The sequence below is a fragment of the Eleutherodactylus coqui genome, chromosome 1, assembly GCF_035609145.1.
Source record: "Eleutherodactylus coqui strain aEleCoq1 chromosome 1, aEleCoq1.hap1, whole genome shotgun sequence".
Taxonomy (NCBI): domain Eukaryota; kingdom Metazoa; phylum Chordata; class Amphibia; order Anura; family Eleutherodactylidae; genus Eleutherodactylus; species Eleutherodactylus coqui.
In genome coordinates this window covers 237780092-237803896 of record NC_089837.1, presented here as the reverse complement: position 1 = coordinate 237803896, position 23805 = coordinate 237780092, and the positions used below count along the sequence as shown (strand labels likewise).

Here is a 23805-nt window from a genome sequence, read left to right as displayed (position 1 = left end):
TATTGGGATGTACACAGTATACCCCAATATGGGATACTGCCTGGCTACCAGAGCTTAGTAAACTAACTGAATTTGACAGGTGGAAAAGCAGCATAGAAAGGGTCTCCCAGATATCGATAGGGACAGATATTAAATTGATCTGTTATAGATTGAGTATAATTTAGAACATTCATAATTCTATAAATTGCAGCTTAGACACGCTGACCAGAGATAAAGTTTTCCCATTTTGTTGTGGCCGACATTAGCAAAGCCTCCACCACCACAGGGAAAATATGTATGAACATCTACAAAGAAAACAATCTACGACACCCTCTCAGCTGTAAAATAATCCACGACAAATAACTTCATGAGCAGCAGTTTGCTCCGACAAAGACTCTGCATAAATGGTAACTCCAGCCGGTTACCAAAGAAATGGCCGAGAACCCTATACATGCTGTTAAGGTATTGAAAGGACTATGAGGAAAGCTGGACAAAAAAATTATAAAGAACTATTTGGTACAACTCTTGCCATAGAAGTCAAGGCCATGCCTTAAAATATATAACTGAACCATTGATCTCTGGTTTAAATATAACATACAGAGGAGGTAGACAATTAGATTTTGGATATGTCCTAACCTAGGAGGGAGTGTTCTGTATCTGCTCTGACGCATTGGGTTATAGCGGAAATATAAATTCAATAGCTTAGTAAATGTATTACATGGGTAAAATGTTATATCCATGTGCTTAAGAGAATCATACAGGCTGAATCCTCATGTTCCCTGGAAGAGGAGATTACACTACAAGACACTATGTAATGACTTAAATAACAGTCACATAACATGTCTGATACATCAGATGGTATGTGCTGATTTGATAGGAATGCGAGGGGGGGGGGGGGGTTAGAAATGTATGTTCAGGTTTGGAAAGAATGACAAATCTCAAAAAGTGGAATTAAAAAAAAAAGTTCAGATTTGTGTCTCCAAACGCATAAATCTTACGTGATTTTAGCACCCATGAAGGCACCCTTATTGGTGCATAAATGGTGGCCATGTTTGTTATTTACCATATTTCGCAAGACAAAACTGAGTGATACTAGTGAGATTTCCCCCACTGTAAAGAAATACTGCTTTATATAAGCAACACAAGATAACAAAACACCATTTAAGCATTTTTATTGAAGCATTTAAAGTTTGAGGTACAGATATTTTCAGTACAGTTCAATTATTCAAAATCTAACAATAGAGAAAAATAAACATTTTTCTTCATCTCAATGATCTAGAGAATCTAAAAATGCAATTAACTCTCCCATAATTTTCAAACAGGTCATCTGTATATATTACTATGTACTTCTTGGAAGGGATTTCAAAGGCATAATTTAGATAAAAGAGGGAGTCTACAATTGACCAACATAACCTGTTCCTCCCAAATCACAGCAAGTGTGGCCCCTAGGTAAAATTACACCAAGCACCCAATCCAGCTAAGCCTTTTTTGAAAAACAGAAGCCAGGATAGAGGCTTTGGAAGATCAGGTTATATTAACACAACATTTCAAGGATTGGTCCTCAAAAAAATGAGCACCAATTGTAGAACAGGTGCTCAATCATCATTCAACTGAATGAAACTTCATGTTTACAGATGTATAAAGTACATATTTACTTTTGCTGAGATTTGTTGCCTGCCATTTAATCTTCTGATAGTTGCTCCTTGGCATCAGTGGCACTTGTGTTCTCAAGCCTTACTCCAACTGGAAACCACTTTTCTGTAATGTAACAATACCATGCTACCTGCTGCCGTACCGTTTCAATTCAGACCCCCCCCCCCCCCACCCCCCCATTCAGCAGCTGGTTTCTTGGTGACCATGCAGTCTGTAACATATGATCCCTGGGGCAGATTTATCAATGTATTTCTGGCAGTTTTCTCTTGTACATACACTAAAATATATAGTGTTCAGGCCAACCACCATGCCCCCCTCCTTCCAACATATATAAATATATTGGGAAAAGTAAACCGTGCTATAATTACCCAGAGCTCACCTCATTTCGGAAAGACTTCAGACAGAATCGTAGCTAGAAACATGTAGAACGCCAAGTTTGGTGCCCGTAAGTGCCCTGCTGCATACAACACCTAGGGTGAAACACCATTTGTGTGCTGCTGTGGACTAATGTCTTCAGTGTTGTCATACCCAGCACAGGCTTCACCTGCAACCTAGTAGATGGCACTAGAGGATCGCCAGAACACCACCCACATATGTCAAGCCTTGTGGAAGGGGAGCATTAATTTCAAAAACTGAAGGTAAAACTGGTTACCAGAAGCAAAGGATCAACTGTCAGAATCTGTAAACTCTGCAAAACAGGAATGACTCTAAAGAACATGAATGTCCCAATGCATGGATTTCAAACCCAACAATTTAACACTATAAAAATGTTGTGTATTAACATGTAAGATACAATAAAGCAATATATCCAGAAAGGATACATAAAGACAAGGATAATGGGCAATAATTGTAATTTCACAGCTCTAAGTGCTAACTAAACCAAATCTCTCTAAATCTGCACTGTACGCTATTGACCAAGACCGGAACAGCCCCAGATTCTCACCAACTCCCCATGTGGTAACTTACATATGGTTATACAACACCACTACACATTTACACAAGGAAGAGCAGAAGAGGTCACAGCACTGCGAAATACAGAATAGTAGTCACACGCATAATGCCACAAGGATACAAGATGGAGAGGTAATGAATGCGGGCTAGGATTTGGCAGGTCTACAGCATACTGTTAACGCAATCAGAACTGGCAGTTACTGGGTCTTCCAGAGAATGCGCCAACACTGGCGCAGAATGTCAGCACACTCACTTTACATGGGCTTCAAGTCACCTGTAACCAACTCTAATATTACAGTACAACTCAAATCAGCATCTGAATGGGGAAATTTAAAACAGATTTAAAAACTGTCCCAAAGTTGAGGAGAAAAAAAAAAAAAGACGGAATAAAAGTCAATTATTGACATAACTCGAAATGAGGCTTTTCTAAACTATGCGCAATGTGAATTTTATTTGTGAAATCCAAATTTCAGATATCCAGATATTGTCCAGTGATGAAACACATGTAATCCTATAGTTCACAAAACATTGTAATAGCCCTACAACATGAGCTAGTGTGGACGAAAACCTTGTCTGTGTGGAATTTTTGGTGATACCTGTAGAAAAACTATGCTGTGGGTTGACCTAGGTGCATTTTTACAAGTATTATAGAATCTAGTACTGTATGTGTTTACCTTTTCTACATGCACTTCAATTTCACAGCAAGAGTGGCATTGAATATCTACACACAGGAGAGAGCATTCATGCAAGTTATCTAACTCCTCGATATAATAATGGATACAATTCAAACTAGGATTATATTCAGGGCTCCCTGTAACTAGAAGGTGATGGTAGTGGATAACACGGGCCCTGGCGACATTAGTTAGCAAGCACCCACCACCTCTTTCCTTTGATTTCTTTTTGCGTTTTTTCCTCATCTCTTCTAATCAACTCTGCTGCAGCTGGATCTTTGCAAAACTGGTGAAAACAAAATTATAATCGTTGAACTGAGCGAACTGGCGGTCAAGTTGCTTGAAGCTTTCAATCTTCTGACCACAAGTGAATGCTGTGCGACATTTGGAACTCTAAAAAACAAAAAGCAATGGAGTTTGTTAGAGGAGGTCACCGCAACATACAGCTAAACCCATCTCTTCAGGTCATTACTGTCTTTCAAAGTAAGCTGATCTCTAAACAGGTCTGTTAATTACACCAACCAAAGTGTACTGGGGAAGCAGGTAACCCTCATCGATGCAGAAGTGGAGAATATGTAACTTAGTTCTACTGAAGAAAAAAAAAAACCACAAACTTTAAATCCGCTTTACCTGATTAACAAAAAGGGTGGTAACAAATTTCCTTGGTTTAAAAACATCCACAACTTTACTAATGAGGTCATCATAAGTAGTTTGCGATACATTAGTTTCGAAGCTAACATAGGAAAATTCTGGCTCTGGAGTGATGTGAATGGTCCAGTAAGTTCCCTAAAAAGAAGCAAAAAAAAATTTAATATTGGAGACATCATTGTATTTCCAATGTGGAATTTCCAAACTCCTATATTATGATACTTACATCTGATTTCATCCCATTCATTGAATAACCACAAGGACTGAACATTGTAGCATCAATGACAGAACCTGGTATCAGGTCACGAATTCCACTCATCTAAAAGAAAAAATAAAACTAAGTATATGATAAAAATGAAACAGTGTCATAGTATTATGATATCCTAATTGCACCCAATAACAGACAATATCAGCAAGTGTAAGTGTATATTCACACTGTGGTTTTGTTACGATTTTTGTAACATTGCTGAAAAGCTAGCCAAGCTTTGTGAATATCCTGACAAGCATTCTTAAAATACTGAGTCAAATTGCATTTATTTGTGGAAAATAACTTGGCTTGTGTACTGTGGAGAGAACTTCTCATCGGCTGCACCCGACCACATCAACAAATCACTGCCTGCCTAGACTCAGCTGCCTATATTGCCTATAACTAAGCAATAAACCACTATATGGTGGAAGTTGACACAGAGGTGTGGGATAGCCTTGGAGAGGGAATGGGCGAGGGAGTTGGGTCACTCACCCACCGAGGAAGACTGGAGGAAAGCCTATATCCTCACGCATAAATTAAACATATCGAGCAAATTCCAAGAACTGAACTACAAGATCTTGACAAGATGGTATAAAACACCGGAAGGCTGGCCAGAATCTTCCCCCAGTACTCGGATACCTGTTGGAGATGTCAAGCAGAAAGGGGCACATATGTTCATAACTGTTGGTCGTGTCAAGAAGTAGGGGCTCTATACTCCTGGGTTAGCAGGGAAGCTGTCCAGCTGATACCAGAAATGGCGCTATTGTTAATGCTCCAAGGGGCACTGGCAAGGGCCAAGAGGTCGCTGTTGAGATTTGTCATCTTAGCAACTCGACAAGTGATCCCAATGATATGGAGGACTTCATTGGCTCCCACCAGGCTGATGTGGATAGAAAAGCTAGATAGGATCGAATATATATGGAGGAATTATGCACCAGAGATGAAATGCGATTAAACAAATATCTAGTGACTTGGAGTGCCTGGACCTCGCAACGAGAGACAGCAGAGATCTCCACGTAGGTTCTGAATGGTTCGGCTCCCCCCGCCAGGACCCATCTGCCACATAGCAACCTGCAGTAGAAACAGCAGACTGGATTTGAAAAATCAGGTCAGTCCCCAACCCCCCCCCGCCCCCCTCCTTTTCTTTTCTCTTCCTCACACGCTATTCTATCTTTCTAAACATACTTTTCTCTTACTTCTTACTCTGCCAGCTATTCTATCATCTTCTTGAAGACTACAATGTTAAACGGTTCATTAAATATCTTATGCTTTACCACAGATTGCAACCAAGAACCAGACAAAAGGTAGTTAATAACTGTTTATTGTTTTGCCATGATGCTGTAACGCGACCAGAATTGCTGGCCCCTGATACATGCTTTATTTCTGTTTAAAATGAATAAACTACTTTTGAACCATAACTAAGCAATAAAGGTAACACTAGCTGACATTTAACGAGTGACTAGTCATGAAATGGTAAAAGAAAAAAACAGAAGTTTCTTTATGAAGTGGTGCATACAGTGTATTCTGCACATTACAGAGAACGTGTCAGGTGACATTTTGCCAACCTGGTAGAAGGATATGATAGGGGCCTAAACAATATATAGGTTTATCTGATTGTTTTCATTATTTCTGAGAAAGTCTTGACAGAATTCCTAGGTGATACAGTGAATCCTAATTACCCCTACACGGCAAAGCGGTCACTGCATGTGGATGGGTTAACCCTCTATAATATACCCAGCAATTTATTGGTAGCAGTATGAGGGTTTCATAGCAGTTTACAATGGGATTGGGTTAAATAAATATATTAAATAATTTAACTTACACGAGTGACATCATTTGCAGTAACACCATCTTTCATGTAGAACTGGTCCATGATCTCTGGGTTAAGCTCACTCATTAAAATTTCCAGTGTCTGATCTGGCTGGTTGATGACAAATCCATCTGGGACATCCAGAGTATACAAGTACCTAGAAACAAACAAAAAAAAATATTGCAAGATTGTGATAAATTTCATTAAACTATTAAGATAAAACAAAGGAACACCCTTTTTCATGTATTAAGACATTTCGCAGTTCACAAGTATGAAGAGCAGCAGCTTAGAGATCAGCTTCCCAATTTGGAAGGGCCTTTTAGATGACGCAATTAGCTTGTTAAAGAAACACATGGAGCAAGTGTCCCCAATCAGTGGCTCATGTAAGCCAGTTCAGTAAGAATTTGCCTGTTCGGTCAAGTGTCTTACGATGACTTAAATATCAATTGTAGTGTTATACCCCTCATGCAAGCAGAAGGAAAGACAATAGATCTCAAGTTTTCAAACTACAAAAAAAACGCCCATAAGATTATGGTTACATATTTTGAGGGTTATACCTGCTATTTCAGGTGCTGGTAGTGTATCTATTTTAGATTTTCCTTGAACTCTGCACAAGAGCAGGTGGAGACTGGCTGTTAGGCGACCCCCCCATACACAACACACAGGAGAATCTGCTTCCATATCTCTGTAGCACACACTTAGAAGCAGCATGGAAAATGTACAGCAGAACAGCTGTGAATCTAGCACTGGATTGAGACTAAACACTAGAACTAGCAGAAGCCTCTGCCCATGCCGCTAGGCAGCTGCTCCCTCCTCATAGATTTCTGTGGGCAACACATGTAACCTGATCCCTCAGTGATCTTAAAATCTGTCATCTTGTGCTCTCTCAAAGACAGATTTTAGCAGTGACTAAGTAAATGATCAGTGCAGGAGATAGAGGTGAGGAGAAGCAGCTAATAAGTACGGATGAAGCCTTTTTCTGTAATAAGATGTATTACAAAGTTAATCTTGATTTAGGGAAACTGATGAGGCGGACGTTTTGAAGGGAACCTGCCGGTTTAGACCTACTAAACCCAATAGAGGGATAGAGCACTGAATTAGAGCAATTCCCATAAATAACTTTCCAGAGCACCTGTGAGACATCCAAGTGCTCCAGTGGATGCTGTGAACCCTGTGGTTTAGGTGGTCGGGGTTTATACTAATAACTCTGGCCAGAAGAGATGTCTGGGCCTGCCGAATCTGACCATAGATATTTACATGCAGTGTGGGAGATAAGTCATCTTATGCAGGAATGCTCTCAAAAGGAAAGTTACTTATGGAAATTGCTCTAATTCAGTGCTCTACCTATGTAGTTAACTTAGTAGTGTTTAAACTGCTAACAGGTTCCCTTTAAAAGTTGCTATATTGTCAATCAGCACTCGTTTTTATACATTTGCAGGAAAAAAAAAGCGTTTTTGCACAGCACTTTTCAGAAAAGCGCCACTGCAGTCTGTCTTTTGCATCCCAGTCAGAAATGGATCAAGCAGGGAGACAAAGTTTACAGTAAATCCTTCCCTTATATTTTCCATTCCTTTTGATCTCCCCCCTCCCCTATGGCTTTGCCTCAAGAACTGCAGCGTTTCGGAAGCCAACCGTAGCCTTTCATCTCTGCCCAGCAATCATGTTCCTTATTTGCACTATATTCATGCACTGTTTAAAACAAACATTCTGCAGGGTTCCTTACCAGCAATCAGAATTCATGCGCCCCATGCAATAAGCTGCTCCATCTGAAAAGACAAAACGTTTCATACATTGTGCTTTCTCTGTGCCTTATTAACACGCTCACAATTCACGGCATTAAACAAGGAAATAAAGACAAGGAAACCACGCTCATAAAACAATGTCTAGCAAAAATCTGGCACAGTAAGTGGATGCTCCTGATTATCTTAAGGGCTATATTTGTCCCAGGCCACCCATATCCACCTCTTATTGTCCACATGGAGAATCAGATATTTAGGCATCAATATGGGAGGAGGCATGTGATGCTAGTGGCCCTGAAGGCACGGCCATTACCAATGCTGAAGCCTCTAACGACTGATGGCAGGAACTCACCAATATGAACAGCACAGAAACAGTTGAATGTAAATGGCATTACATAGGATGTGTTCACAACACGTTTTTGCTCTACGCTGTGTGCACAAATCAGGAAAGCTACTGGAGGACTAAAGAACAACATTTTGGCCTAGGTCTGTTTTCATCACCACACGAAGATAAATAGCATAGTACACTGCACTAGTCCATCTCGGATCTGCAAACTGTATCTGTTTATGGAGGCCATAGCAGCCTACAGGGAACAAATGTCCCTGTGTAATATCCCCCGCCGTCTCCCTTCACCGGATACCTTAGGGAGCTCCAGTGATGTCACTGCCCATACATGGACCCTTATCAAAGAAGCACCCTATGAAAGCAGAGAGTAGGGTGGTCTCCAAAAACATGTTCAAGCAACAGGCAAGGGCCATGTGGGTAACTTCATTGCTGGTCGCTGCACCCTCCCGTTACTCCAGTAGAGTTTCCCAGCTGTTAGAACCTCGTGTGCTTTGACTCCCGGACTATGTATTGCAGCTGAACCCATGAAGGGTCTCACTCCAAAACACATTTAATGCGGGTAATTTAAATCACCAATAAAAGGAGTATTTTAAATTGTTCTAGGAATTTGATTACCGAATCACTAGTTTATATTTGCCACTCTTGCTAAGACTGGGTGCTGAGCAGAAGCGAGGAAAGTGTCAGTGGGCGGTCTGGGACACACTGAGGTGAAGATAATGGAGGGGACAGAGGATAAGGAGGATCCCTTTCTCTGCCGTCACTACTAGCGATACAGTGTACTGTATGGGAAGCTTGTGCTGTATGGGGTGGCTGGTATCAGCTGCGGCCATGAAGTAATTAGGAGCTGTATAGGTGACATAACCCACTGTATGCCTACATAATGGGATAGATTGCAGCTTGCCGTAAGAAGTATGCATCTCGAGTCCTCCCATTATATACCTCTGATGGAAGGCTCAAAAAGTGAAGTGAACAGGGCCTTCATTGCACTTTCAACCAACTAATGCTTTAGCTATTAGAAGTTAAGAGATACGCATAGTACAGTGGTTTAAATACTTATTGGATAAAGTGACAATGTACCTGAGGAGTTAAAAATGAGCCTGTCAATTACAGCAATTATAATTAAGGCATCTATTGCAACAGAACCCCAGTTAACACACCTCCAAAACTCCCACTAAGCAGTTAGAGAGCATGTATGACAGGGGATCCTTTACGTGAATACCTGAGATGTATCCAACATACTGTATATAGAACCTGCTTCGCATTGTCCTCCCAGTTATAAGCCTGGGGAGCTATTTATTCAAAGCCTCTAACCCCTCCTCCCTCTATGATATACATGTATGTGCATGGTGGGCATGAAGCAGGCCCAGGAACAGAACGCACCTGCATAACCAGCAGTTTTAAACAGCCACCCGCCAGAAACTAGCACTGTTTGACGGCTTACTGTGCCTGCACAGTTATTCCCAACCATGGCATGGAAGCGCTCAGCTGAAGGGGAGGGTGTCTCCCCACCAACTGACTATCGGCCCCCATGACTGTCATGATGGCCCTGGGGATAGTGAAGACTCCTAGGGCAGCAATGTATAACCACATTAAACTCCACCGGTGGCAGGGCTTAATATGCAAAAGTTAAAAATACTATGTACTACAATACTGACTGAAGTATTGCACTATATTATAGAAGTCAAATTGCAAATTGAAGTTCAGATTCCCTATGGGTAGTTTCACACCTGCGTACAAGAGTCCACTTTCCTGCCCTGTTCAGGGAACAGGAAAAGGAAATTCCCATGGCTGAATGGCTCCGCCTTGGGACAGAACCGAACAGTGTCAAAAGGACCCCATTGACTAGAATTCTGTCCCTTCGGTTTCCACTCAAGTGCCCAGCTTTCAGACGGAAGGGAAAAAAAAAAGATGCACTTTTTTTTAGTACTTTGAGCCAGATCTGAGACGGAATCTCAAACCGAAGGTTCCAACGAAGATGTAAAAACCGACCTAAGTCAAATAAAGGGTTTCAAAATTAAATATTAAAAAAAATTCTAAGTGGAGGAATAAAATATGAAAAGCGGGACTTGCTAACATGTTTTAGGCCAAATTAAAGTGGTTGTCTCGCGAAAGCAAGTGGGGTTAAGTACTTCTGTATGGCCATATTAATGCACTTTGTAATATACATCGTGCATTAAATATGAGCCATACAGAAGTTATTTACTTACCTTCGCAGCGCTGGCGTCCCCGTCTCCATGGCTCCGTCTAACTTCAGCGTCTAATCGCCCGATTAGACGCGCTTGCGCAGAAGGGTCCTCTGCCTTCGGGTCTGTCCAGCAGCAGCGGCGTTCTGGCCCCGCCCCTTCTACGCGTCATCGCGTAGCTCCGCCCTGTCACGTGTGCCGATTCCAGCCTCCTGATTGGCTGGAATCGGCACACGTGATGGGGCGGAGCTACACGATGACGCGTAGAAGGGGCGGGGCCAGAACGCCGCTCGTGCCAGACCGAGCCGAAGGCAGAAGACCCTTCTGCGCAAGCGCATCTAATCGGGCGATTAGACGCTGAAGTTAGACGGAGCCATGGAGATGGGGACGCCAGCGCAGGGAAGGTAAGTGTATAACTTCTGTATGGCTCATATTTAATGCACGGTGTATATTACAAAGTGCATTAATATGGCCATACAGAAGTGCTTAACCCCACTTGCTTTCGCGAGACAACCCCTTTAACCTGGCTCTTAAGCCCCATTTACATGCAAAGATGATTGCTCAAAAGACAGTTTGAGTGATCAATTTGCATTGCTACTAATGGGCACTATTGCCTATTAGTAGCTTATTAGCTTCATTTGCATTCAAATGAAGCTCCCTTTGCTGTATGCAGATAACAGAGGGTGTTTTTTTTATCTGCATACAGCTCCAGTGTTCTCCAGCAGGATGGCGACTGAAAATGTTATCAGCACTCCCACGGAGAATCATCGTAGTGTGCGGTCCCTGCTATCAGCTGGCTGAATGATAGCTTTTCAGCCAAATGATTTTTAGTTCAGCATAAAAACAAACGATGGTAGCATTTACACGCAGCGATTATCGCTCAAAAGATATCGTTTGAACTAATTCTGAGCGACAATCATTGTGTGTCCTTTACTCGCATGAGTTTAGAGCCAAGATAAATTGGCTTGAAATGCATTCTAAGGCCCCCCCATTTATTTTTAGATTTTATTCCCCCACTGTTTTTAATCTCGATTCCACAAAAAAAAATTTTAAATCTAAAATTATGTTTCTTGGAGTGCTGGAGAACAGTTACATTGTATTGTTTGAGGTATTAAAAAGGCTGTGTGTACCAAAAATAGTAGCAGAAAAAAAAATACTATACAGCTTCCCCCACCACCACCCATGGAAAAATATAGAAAAAAACTTAAACTTACTTGGAAAAATTTCATTTAGGAATTCAACTTCTTCCTGGAAATTTCTGTGTGGGTATTCCTGATGGTCTGGTTTCATAAAATTTTTACGTGAATAAAAGAAGTTCTGTAAAAAAGAAAAAAAAAATTGATCAAGAAAAAGCACCTCCTACACAGAAACGTAAAGGCTGAAGTCTGCAACAAGGTCCTCTGCAAAATAAGCATGCAACATTTTACTGCAATATCCACAGCAGAAACTCCTCTAGGTCTATAGGTAGCGTTAAAGAGATTGCCAGTACAGCAACACCTAGCATATGAAACGCCATCTGAACATGTGCGCAAGAAGATGGAGAAAGTGCATTATAGAAAGAAAAAAAAAAAAAAAACCTCAAAAATTTACCTTCATTCTCTTGCGCTCCATACACTGGTGACCTGCCCCAAGTCACAGAGGTGGGCTGCTAGAGCCCCAAGTCACACCAGCCTCCTATTATGCACACCCCTATCCGGGCCTCAGCTGCCTCCACCGACCCATCCTCTGTCCCAAAGTAAATGGACATGCACGAATGTGCAGTCCACCACTGAAGGCAAGATGCAGGCAGTGCGCATGTCTTTTGCGCCGACATCAGTGGGCATACATAAGAGGATGATGTAACTCTGAGCGCCAGCAGCCCACCTCTGACTTGAGGTAGGTCACTAGAATACAAGTGCGAGAATGAAAAGTAAAAAAACAAAACAAAAAAAACACGTTTTGCTGTGATACACATTCTACTGTTTCTTTCATATGCCAAGATAAGCTGCAACATCAGCACTATGAACGGAAATTGGGAAATTGATGACGGAATCTCTTTAGAGGTTGTCGGATGATTTGGGGGGGGGGGGGCCCTCTGTCTATATGCCCTCTAACAAATGGACAGATGTCTGTATGGACAACCCCTTTAAAATAGTTGTTTAAATGTATGTGTACATAGCTTGTATATACTCTGGGCATAAATCAAAATAGTCAAAACAAACAACCCACTGTATTGTTGCCCACAGTAACGTATCCACATTGACAGCTTCAAGCAACAAGACCAGCTGCCCCTGTATACCTACATGGGGTTGTAATAACACTGCTTTAAATGGATCATTTTCTGTTGCTACCACCAGCACACAGACGACCTCTCACGTTCCCCAAGGATATAGTGATACTGATTTCAGTGATCTGTAACTTATACTGATCGGTTTAGTGACTTTGCATGGCTGGACTGGTGGCTGACAGGTCTCTGTGCAACGGGACACAGAAGGACCTGCCATTCAGCATCCGGAGGGCAGACGGGAGCATGTACATACCAGTATACATAATGGATTCAACTCCAGCCCTGCAAAGTTTCAAAACAAAGATTTGCAAAACCACTAAACCAACTGGTATAAGCGACAGACTGGCGAAAATCAGTGTGTCTGTCACTATAACCTGCTGCCCACACTCTGGGCACTTAGGGGAACTAACAGACTCCCTTCAGCCCCTCTGAGGAACAAGAGACATTTGTTCCATAGTTTTAAACTGCCTGGAAATTTGAATTAATCATTTGTGGGCCTGAAAGAGTTAACCACATTCATCGCTTTGAGTGATGCCAGCGATACTCGCTCCTATGCTGTGACTGGGATGAGCTGCCAGACAGTTTGCCCGACAATTCATCCCATGTTAATTGATCTTTAGGGCCAGCGTTGTGACATTTTATATACACACTACTAATTCCTTCTTTCAGGACACATGTCACATGGAGAACATAAGGTAAGGATGACTAGCATTACCTTTACCAGAAAAAATCTTGTGCGCCTACTTGGTTGAAATGTGCTACTTTGTTTGGCTGGTGGTTACACACTGCATGTGACAAGTCTTGCCATGAAGTAGGATTTTTTTCTTTTTTTTAAAGAGGTCTTTGGAATTCAAAATGTTGCATCATAGTATCAATATAGTAATACAAACTGCCTATGGGATTTTGAATATGTACATTTAACGGCCAGTTGACCACATCGCAGGCTCCCTTTGGAACCTCGGTCACTGGATTCCATTGAAAAACAAAGTGACCCAGCCTGCATAACTTCATCCTGTCATGTAAAAAGTCAGAAGTCCGGCTGAAAAATCATCCTGATGCCATTCTAGTCATGGAGATCCGTTCAGTTCCATAGCAAGACAGTCGGTAAAAGTGTTCTGCTGTCTGAAGGAGAAGGAAAACCGAACCCGCCAAGCACTGATGTGTACGAGTCCTTAGTCTGCTTATAAGATGGGTTTTAAATGGTTTGTAGTTTCTGCATTAAGGCAGTGGGTTCTGCGGAAAAGCAGGAGTTAAAAAAAACACTCCACCAAGCATGTGCGGCAGCTGGTGCTTCCACACACATCCGCAGTGAAGAAAATGGGAGACCCGGTTAGGCACGCAGAAGACGGGTGGTAAGCAGTGTCAGATTCTGCAGCGAGCTCCTGCATATGAAATCAGATTCGCCCACGGTCATGAGACCTAAATATAATATGATGGTAATATAACTTATGATAATATCAGATTATAGGGGGACCAGCTACAGAAACCCCACCAATTAGGTTGCGGTGTTAAAGTAGTTTTACACAGACGAGTGTGATATTCGGCCATGAAAATCGGTGCAACATTGCACGAGTGTGATGTACCTGTAGATGCCAGGCACGCCTCCCATCACTTCAGTACATTTACAATGGGCAAGCGTTTCCTATTGTTTTCAATTGGAAACCTCACACCGTAGTCGCGAGCACGCCGTGCGACGATATCCAGCTCCATTAAAAATAATGGGCGATGCTTTCCGAGGGAATGCCCCAAGTTAGGACATGCCAGCTTTTTTTGCTCATGTACACTACCGTTCAAAAGTTTGGGGTCACCCAAACAATTTTGTGTTTTCCATGAAAAGTCACACTTATTCACCACCATGCGTTGTGAAATGAATAGAAAATAGAGTCAAGACATTGACAAGGTTAGAAATAATGATTTGTATTTGAAATAACATTGTTTTTACATCAAACTTTGCTTTAGTCAAAGAATCCTCCTTTTGCAGCAATTACAGCATTGCACACCTTTGACATTCTAGCTGTTAATTTGTTGAGGTAAGCTTGTGAAATTGCACCCCACGCTTCTAGAAGCATCTCCCACAAGTTGGATTGGTTGGATGGGCACTTCTGGCGTACCATACGGTCAAGCTGCTCCCACAACAGCTCAATGGGGTTCAGATCTGGTGACTGCGCTGGCCACTCCATTACCGATAGAATACCAGCTGCCTGCTTCTGCTGTAAATAGTTCTTGCACAATTTGGAGGTGTGTTTAGGGTCATTGTCCTGTTGTAGGATGAAATTGGTTCCAATCAAGCGCTGTCCACTGGGTATGGCATGGCGTTGCAAAATGGAGTGATACCGTGTTTCCCCGAAAGTAAGACAGTGTCTTACTTTCTTTTTATCCCCAAAAGCCCCACTATGTCTTACTTTCGGGGTATGTCTTATATTGGACCTATACCGCGAAAGCAATTGGGTCTATACACTTCTGTATGGCCATATTAATGCACTTTGTAATGTACATTGTGCATTAATTATGAGCCATACAGAAGTTATAAGAAGTTTTTCACTTACCTGCTCCGTTGCTAGCGTCCTCGTTTCCATGGAGCCGGCACAGCCCGGGTCTTCTGCTTTCGTCAATGGAGCCGCTCGTGCTGGATGCCGACTCCGTGTAGCTCCGCCCCGTCACGTGCCGATTCCAGCCAATCAGGAGGCTGGAATCGGCAATGGACCGAGAGAGACGATCCCGGCGGCCATCTTCAGCAGGTGAGTATGAAGACGCCGGACCGCCGGGATTCGGGTAAGTGACAAGTGCAGGGGACGGCGCGGTGACGTATGGAGAGGGGGGCGGCGCGGAAGTGGGCAGGAGGCGGCGCGCAGCTACGGTAGATGAGAGGGAGGCGGCAATACCCCCGTGTTTCCCCGAAAGTAAGACATATGTCTTACTTTCGGGGTACGGCTTAGCCGACCCCCCTGAAACCCCCGATACGTCTTACAATCGGGGGTGTCTTACTATCGGGGAAACACGGTAGCCTTCCTTATTCAGAATCCCTTTTACCCAGTACAAATCTCCCACCTTACCAGCACCAAAGCAACCCCAGACCATCACATTACCTCCACCATGCTTAACAGATGGCGTCAGGCATTCTTCCAGCATCTTTTCATTTGTTCTGCGTCTCACAAATGTTCTTCTTTGTGATCCAAACACCTCAAACTTGGATTCATCCGTCCACAACACTTTTTTCCAGTCTTCCTCTGTCCAATGTCTGTGTTCTTTTGCCCATCCTAATCTTTTTCTTTTATTGGCCAGTCTCAGATATGGCTTTTTCTTTGCCACTCTGCCCTGAAGCCCAAAATCCCGCAGCCGCCTCTTCACTGTAGATGTTGACACTGGTGTTTTGCGGGTACTATTTAATGAAGATGCCAGTTGGGTACCTGTGAGGCGTCTGTTTCTCAAACTAGAGACTCTAATGTGCTTATCTTCTTGCTTAGTTGTGCAACGCGGCCTCCCACTTCTTTTTCTACTCTGGTTAGAGCCTGTTTGTGCTGTCCTCTGAAGGGAGTAGTACACACCGTTGTAGGAAATCTTCAATTTCTTAGCAATTTCTCGCATGGAATAGCCTTCACTTCTAAGAACAAGAATAGACTGTCGAGTTTCAGATGAAAGTTCTCCTTTTCTGGCCATTTTGAGCGTTTAATTGACCCCACAAATGTGATGCTCCAGAAACTCAATCTGCTCACAGGAAGGTCAGTTTTGTAGCTTCTGTAACGAGCTAGACTGTTTTCAGATGTGTGAACATGATTGCACAAGGGTTTTCTAATCATCAATTTGCCTTCTGAGCCAATGAGCAAACACATTGTACCATTAGAACACTGGAGTGATAGTTGCTGGAAATGGGCCTCTATTCACCTTTGTGGATTTTGCACAAAAAAACAGGCATTTGCAGCTAGAATAGTCATTTACCACATTAGCAATGTATAGAGTGCATTTGTTTAAAGTTAGGACTAGTTTAAAGTTATCTTCATTGAAAAGTACAGTGCTTTTCCTTCAAAAATAAGGACATTTCAATGTGACCCCAAACTTTTGAACGGTAGTGTATATGACCCCATACAAAAGAATGGGAATGATATTTGGGCGTTATCACACACACAAATGTCGCACGATTTTCATGGCCATGTAAAAGCGGCCCTAAGATGAGCTCTACAACCTCTTCACAGCATGCAAGGCACTATTTGTAGCAGTGCTGCAGCTCAATCCCATTCACTTGAATGGGACCAAGCTATACACAGACCATGTGCCTGATGAACGAATGTGACCTTACAGGCCAGAGAAGAGACCCGAGCATCACAAGCCCTTTAAACAACCACACAGGTCTGATTTTGGTGGCCTATCCTGAGGCTAAGTCATCAATATTTTATCCATAGAAACCCCATGTAAGATGCGGAAGACCCCCTCTTTAATGGCCACTTAAAAACTTTGGTTTTTTTCTCTTATTTTATATGTAGCAATTTAGGGTCTTTGCCAGTAAGTGATGCCAGCGATACTCGCTCCTGTGGGAAGCATACACATATTTGGCATCAGTTTTCCTGAGTGAGATCTGCCCTTTATTTCAGATATTGCAGTCAACAGTACTACAAAAGAATTCTAGCTAGTCCGTTACAATACAACTCATTGGCAATAAATACCGTGTACTGGAATCTATAGAGATTCACCTATCCAACCCTTGAGACCCTGCAGAGATAATATAGGCTCCTAAATCATAGAGGAAAGGTACCTGAAGCATTATCGTTCAGACAGTATGCAATGCATCGAAGGCTTTGTTCAAAAAATCCCAAACTTACCTGAATGTCATCAAACCCACAGTACTCTCTAGCGAGCTCCAACAGGGGAACCAGTGCTTGCAGTAAGAGGGTGGTACCACATGTCTTCAAAATGAAACGTCTCTTGGAGACAAACATGCTACTCTCACTGTAACAAGCAGAACATAGGAATACATTTAGGAAAACAGAGCACTCAAGGGTAATGGCAGATGCTATCCTATCCGTTTATTTTTACAAAGTACATCTAGAAAGGTAAATAGTGTAAATTAGGATCCTGGGCTCAAGAGTCAGATGCACAGGTTGTTTGACGCATGTACATAAACATGTTGCTATATATGTTGCAGGATCTGGCCTCACTTAGATGGAAAATATGTATGCTTACAATGGTCTTAAAATTAGGGTGGCTTCACACCTGCATTGAGGATTCCACTTTCCTGCTTCGATTGGGGGCAGTTGGGTTGTTACAACATCAACCCAATCTCTCTAATAAGTGCAGAATAGTGCCATGTGCCATTCAAGTAAGGACATAGCTATACACCCTGGCTACATTGGCTTTGGCATTTAGGACGTACCTCTACAGAATGGAAGAGGGAAGGGGTTCATGAACTATTCCATGTGATCTTGCCCGTTAACTTGTACCTCTAGTTATGCAGATGAATTTAGTGTAGAATGAACATTTTTCAATGACATTACAGAGAACAAGGCAGTTTTTTTGCAGACATCAGAAACAGCTTGCATCGTCTTGGACTACAATACTTTTTCTATATAACTGGAAGATGTGATTATAAGGCAACCTATCAGCCCTACCAATTGCATTCAAATAGTGACCAGAAGGCTGGGTGGCTGAGGACCATACATAGTAGAACTGTACAGTTTTTGTGGCCTCTGAGCCATTGTATGCAGATGGTGCTTACATGAATGTTGGTGCAGCTATCTTACAATTCATCTGAAGACTAGTGGAGCCATAAAGTCGATCACAACTTAGCTGTGCCGACAGGCAAATGGGATCAAAGTGTTTACAAAAAGCTGCTACTTGCTGACTTTGAGTTAGCGGCCTCCTACACGAGCGCTCCAAGTTGATACTTCATGCCGGGAACTGTACCTTGGAACAGCTGTAGAATCACAGGTTGGGAAATACTGCACACCAGGGGTCCCCCCCAACTCCAGTCCTCAGGGACCACCAACAGGTCATGTTTTCAGGATCTCCTATAGTAAGAACACCTGTGGCAATGTCTGAGGCACCGACAATAATTACATCACCTGTGCAACACTGAGGAAATCCTAAAAACATGACCTGTTGGCGGTCCCTGAGGACTGGAGTTGGGGAACACTGCTGTACACCATTGGAGGCATTGATCTACAGTTTGGCAATAAAGTATTTTGACTTCAATGGAAAAATAAATAAAGAGAGAAAGGTTTTCCATTTTTGTAAAACTTATTTGCTATACCACAAATGTGGATTATCCAATCTGGACGTACTCATTAGAATGTGGCACAGGCTACCTGTGGGCATAATGCAGTAGCGATAAAGCACTAACATATTGAGAGGGTCAGAGATTCTCATAGCATCGTTATAACTCTTCTGGTTTCTCCTTCAGCAGATGGGGTCTATTCTACTCACAAATGAAAAGGGTCGGTCAGTTCTAGTTAAGCCCTGTTTGTATGCTGCATTAGGGCATAAGACTATGCAAAGTCCTCTGTTCTAGCACACAGCGTACTGATTTCAGGGGTGCCATATAGCACATCACTTCTAGCTATGGGCTCTCCCTGGCAGCAGTAGCAGACTTCAGGGAAGTAGGAACATGTATGAGCTCATTGGTAAGGGGCCTTTTGGATCAAGACCGCTATATCATGCATGTGTAAGGTGAAATGCAAGATGTCAGGATCTATTCAAGGAAAGTTTTGGCACATTACCTGAGTACATAAGCTTCCTGCTTGTCAGTTTTTGTCACGCTTATGATCAAACAATGAACATTCTCCAAAAGTTTGTCCCACTCAAACCTGAAACAAGAGAAGTATGAAGATTATCCAAGTGTTTTAAAGATCTGCTATGGAAACGACAGACCGCACAATCACAGGCAGAAAATGGAGCAAATATAGACCTAAACCTTAAAGGGACCCAGTAATCACATCCAGCCAAGCATTTCCCCCCCGATGAATGTTTGCTCTGGTGTAGAGGCGACTCCTGAGCCTCAGAACCAAACTGACATAAGGGGTTACCTTCTTGAGGGGGAACTAATTCTAATCATCTCCCTAATAATTTACCATTAGTAAGGTTTGGATTTAAATAAGATGTAATGGCACCACGATCATTGCCAGAAGTGCACTGGTGACTTCCAGTGCAACCACAGAAGTGCATGGGAACCTGCGATAGTAAAAAAACTAAATTGTGGTATGTTCAGAGGGTCATGTCCACTAGAAGCATTGCTTGTAAGAGCCTGTATGGTGGCACAAGGCCATGCAACACCATACAAAGATACATGCCATGAACCTGCCAAGGCCCTTCATCTCCGTAAAGGGGTGAACCAGCAGAGATGGGGGTCGTCCACACGGATGTTAGTCTCAGTTATGTATTTCTGTTGCTGTTCTGTTCCCCATTGATTTAAAACGGATGTTTAGTTTCATCTGTTTTACAAATGTGACAAATCATGCAGCTGACGGCGCCATTGTTTCATTTGAAAAGCAAAAGTGAGATGAAACTAAAAGGGAACTATGTCCATTTTTAAAGAGAACCCATTAAAGTCAATGAACCATTAAATTCCGTTTCATTTTGTTTCCCTGCTCCTCAAACGGAACAGAGAAACAGAAAAGCACAACTGAGGCCAACGCCAGTGTGATGAGCCGGGACTCACGTGCGGCTGACTTGCTGTTTCAGTGAGTCATCACATCATGCAGATCATACAGGCCTTCCAAACTAATGCACCTCTAGACAGATCAATGACTAAAGCAAGCATTGACGATTCATAGCAGTATTTAGTCATCTGCACGGCCTCTTGTGCCAGCAGCCCTGGCATTGCCCCAAATCTCAGTCTCCTGCTCTTGTCAGCCACTGCACTGCGCTCACATCAACGCTGTTACTGTAGAGATGCTCCTGGCATTTAATGGAAGTACTACTCAGAAGGACTTTTGAAGCGCACTGGGACACAAGTGCTGCCAGTTAAGGATGAATTACTGCTACATACACAGATGCCACCCTTCCCTTTCCGATATGCATTAGGCCACTTCCAAGGCACCGCCGGCCTTTTCAACCAAGATAAGAATTGGGTTTTTTAGCCATCATAGCGTCAAGTTTAATGGATACCAATAAAAATTTACTAGAAATTCGGTTTCCATAAATTGTTCAGTGAGCTAAATTAAGGGAATACAGAACTCTCATGATCAGTGAATTAAAGCAGCACTCTGGCATCATTATTTTCTTAAATGTGGTAATTTCACACTAAAGGCCATTTTCAGCTTCCAGCAGTATTTGCTGCTCCAGCATCGCCTCAAGGTTCAGGATCAGCGGTCACCTCTGGAGCATTGTCTCCTCTCCTCAAAAAGAGTGCTGCCCAGGACTTTGGGATAGTCACCCCCGTCTAAAACAGAGACCAGGAAGCCTCAGGGGTTCCCTGCAGTATCACCCAGCAGAGGGGATAGCAAGCAGCAAGTCTCACATAGAAAGAAAAAATACAAATAAAATTAAGTTCTCCCCTATCCACTGCTCCCAAGAAGGGGGGTCTGAGGCATTACACAATGAAGGTCGCACAAGTACACCACATTAATCTCAATACACCAGCCAGACATGGGGGCGTTGAAGTACCCCGCTATCTCCAGCAGCCCTATTACATGTTATCTCTTCCTACTGGAGAACACTCTGGCTTATGTTCCCAGTCATTGTTACAAGGTCAGACATTGACTTGCAGGAATGCTGCCTACCAATAGGTGGCGCTGTAGTGGCATTGTTCCATCTTTCTGTTGGCATAACTTTCCCAGAGGAGCATGCATGGCCTTAAGGTGCGCTTAGACTGAATCACTGTCCGTTAAGAAACTCGTTTAAACAAGAGAAACTATCAGTTTAAACACGAGTCAATGACAAGTGAGATTCTCTTGCAGTGTTAAAGGGCCATTATAAGTCTCCTCACATGTGCTAGGTGCTCCCCCTTAAGGAGAAACTTTACCCCTTCTGACCTGTGTCTCGTGGGGATTAATGGATCAGTAGTGAGTATATACAACCACCACTGCAGTAATTGCAGGAGGCTCAGGACCTTGGTCTGGAGAACATTATACAGCAGTACTGAGCAGTGTAGATGCGATTTCTGTATGAGGTGAAATAAAGCACTAACTGGAAGCTGTAGCCACATCTGTTAAGGCACTTTTACACAGTACAACTGTCGGACACAAGTGCCTAACAACTGTTTCAGAGACTATGGCTCCTGTGCTTTCACACAAGAATGAGGAAATTGAGGCGGATCCCTTTCGGCCACCAATCACCGCAAACAGGCAGTCGCACAGAGACTGAACAACTCTTGTTTACACTAAGTGAGAAGTTGCTCAGTCGTTGTGTTGAAACAAAACTACTAGCAACTCTGTCCCCAGTGTGTACATGGGGCAACAGTCACCCATAATCACTCATTTGAGCAATTATTCCAAGTGACTATCTGTGGAAAGGTACCTCAAGTCAGCCCCCCCCCCCCCTCCTCTCACGTGCAGCATGAGTTACCCCCTCCACTAGGAATGGACTGCACATCACAACAGGCAGTGGACAGCAGAGTAGAATGAAGGGAGCGCCCCAATGTTATGCACAAACATTTTAGGTAAAGCAAACTGTATTTTTGCTAGTTATAGCGACCACAAGCACAAGTTTGCTGAACAGCTGGTAACCATTTATATGGATTGGAAGACTAGTTTTATTCCTACAGCCTGGGGAAAAGGGCTTTAGTCTCAAATCTAAACCGGTAGCATTACGTCTGTACAAGAACTGTGGAGTCAGCCGGTAAACATGTAGAAATATATATATATATATATATATATATATATATGCACACGCGCTGCTTTTAGTAAGCCTGATGTTACCGTTTTACTACACTAATCCCTATTCTACAATGAAGTCAGAATGTGGAGATGGGGGAGGGGGAGTTTATCTTATGGACTCCATAGCAAGATACTGATGAGAAGCCAACTTTTGGTAATGGCTAAAGGCAGTTAAACCCCTCTCACATCCCATCAGCTGTATAGCTTTGCTGTCTGTATAGGCCATGCTTTAATTAGGCTCCAGGCGCTTTGAATGTGTCAAGTGGGCTGTTCCCCATGTTGGTCACATCAGATTGACCGTGCGCAGTGGAGACCACCGGCTAGACAGGTGCCAAATCCGAGGGTGAATGGGGTGAGCAAGAAGGGGGAATACAGTGAATGGGGCTGCGCCTACCCAGCTATGCAGCCGGCCCCGCTGCCATGACAGTGACAAGTCCGGAGCCGGTGGGCATCATGACAGGCTGCACCATCCGGACAGGAGTGACTGTACTGGGGCAGGGGTAATGCCCAGTCCCCGCTACACCGTGGAGCCTCACCGCCTGCTTTGTGTCAGACGTGACCATCCATGTACTCATAGCAGCCCTATCATATCAGCGGCCGTGTAAGATACTAGATGGGGCAGGTAGCTTCCCCCCGACAGCGGCTGGGACTCCCCGGGGGCTACAAGGTGTCACCTCTGCGGCCTCCCCTTATAAGGACAATGCGGGAGGCCATACGGCACCGTGTGCAGCCCGGCCACATGCGGCCGCCACACCCTCCTCCTCCAGCCAGGTTGTCTCGCAGGCCCCCGGGCGACGAGATGCGCCATATGTCACCGCGTTCTACCAACTGCGCCACAGCCGCGCGGCCACCTTACACCTAGCGGCGGCTGCACGCAGTCCGCACCCTGGGAGGGAGGCAGAACCAAGATGGCAGCGGCAGCAGGTCGGTGTGCCCCCGCCAGCAGTGCCATCCCCTCCCCCTCCGAGCACATGGACGGGCGGTAAGGCGCTCACAGGTACGAGTAAGCCGCCGTGTCACCTTGCGGACATAATCGCCGGCGCTCACCTTGGGATGTCCCGCAGGTCTCCGGATCCTTTGCTCTCATCCTGCTGGCTGAACCAGACCTCCAGCAGCTTCTCCGTACCCTCAAAGAAGTGCGCGCCGCTCTCCTCCATCCCCGCGGCAGCCGGAGACCCACCGACAACGCAGAAAATAACGAGAAACGGAAAATAGGGATCTGCTCGTGTGACTGTCCTCCACGGCCGGCCGACCGGCTGCTCCTAAAAAAACGGTTTTACGATTAAATGCTCTCTTGACGTTAGTGTGACTCCTCGCCGCCGGCGGGGGACGTGTGAGGCTTGGATGTTTCTGTACGTGATGGATCTAGTGCGTTTCTCCGGTACAGTCTTTTATTTCCCGTTATAACGATTCCCCTGTTACAGAGAACGCGGTTGAGCGAGCGCTAGCTAATATCGCCGGCCATACTGTGTAGAGCGACAAGAAGGGGGCTGCGACCGCTTATATACC

At 43.7% G+C, this 23805-nt stretch overlaps 1 protein-coding gene across 1 annotated transcript; it reads right to left on the bottom strand.

The window, feature by feature from the left end:
- Positions 1 to 3015: 3015 nt before the first annotated feature.
- AMD1 (adenosylmethionine decarboxylase 1) lies at positions 3016 to 23784 on the bottom strand. Its single transcript, XM_066607014.1, has 9 exons — positions 23344 to 23784; positions 19201 to 19287; positions 17308 to 17434; positions 11442 to 11544; positions 7683 to 7725; positions 5972 to 6116; positions 4129 to 4221; positions 3885 to 4040; positions 3016 to 3647 (listed from the first exon to the last, which is right to left on the bottom strand). The coding sequence occupies exons 1-9, from the start codon at positions 23451 to 23453 to the stop codon at positions 3510 to 3512; spliced, it is 1002 nt and encodes a 333-aa protein (XP_066463111.1). The 5' UTR covers positions 23454 to 23784; the 3' UTR covers positions 3016 to 3509.
- Positions 23785 to 23805: the final 21 nt, after the last annotated feature.

What these genes read in the sequence shown, in the direction of transcription:
- AMD1 (XM_066607014.1), bottom strand. Translation starts at nt 23,453, where the DNA reads ATGGAGGAGAGCGGCGCGCACTTCTTTGAGGGTACGGAGAAGCTGCTG. An exon ending in CAGGAAGCTTATGTACTCAG is followed by an intron (nt 17,435 to 19,200) that starts GTAATGTGCCAA and finishes TGCTTGTTACAG; the next exon opens with TGAGAGTAGCATGTTTGTCT. An exon ending in CGCATGAATTCTGATTGCTG is followed by an intron (nt 6,117 to 7,682) that starts GTAAGGAACCCT and finishes GTTTGTTTCTAG; the next exon opens with GTACTTGTATACTCTGGATG.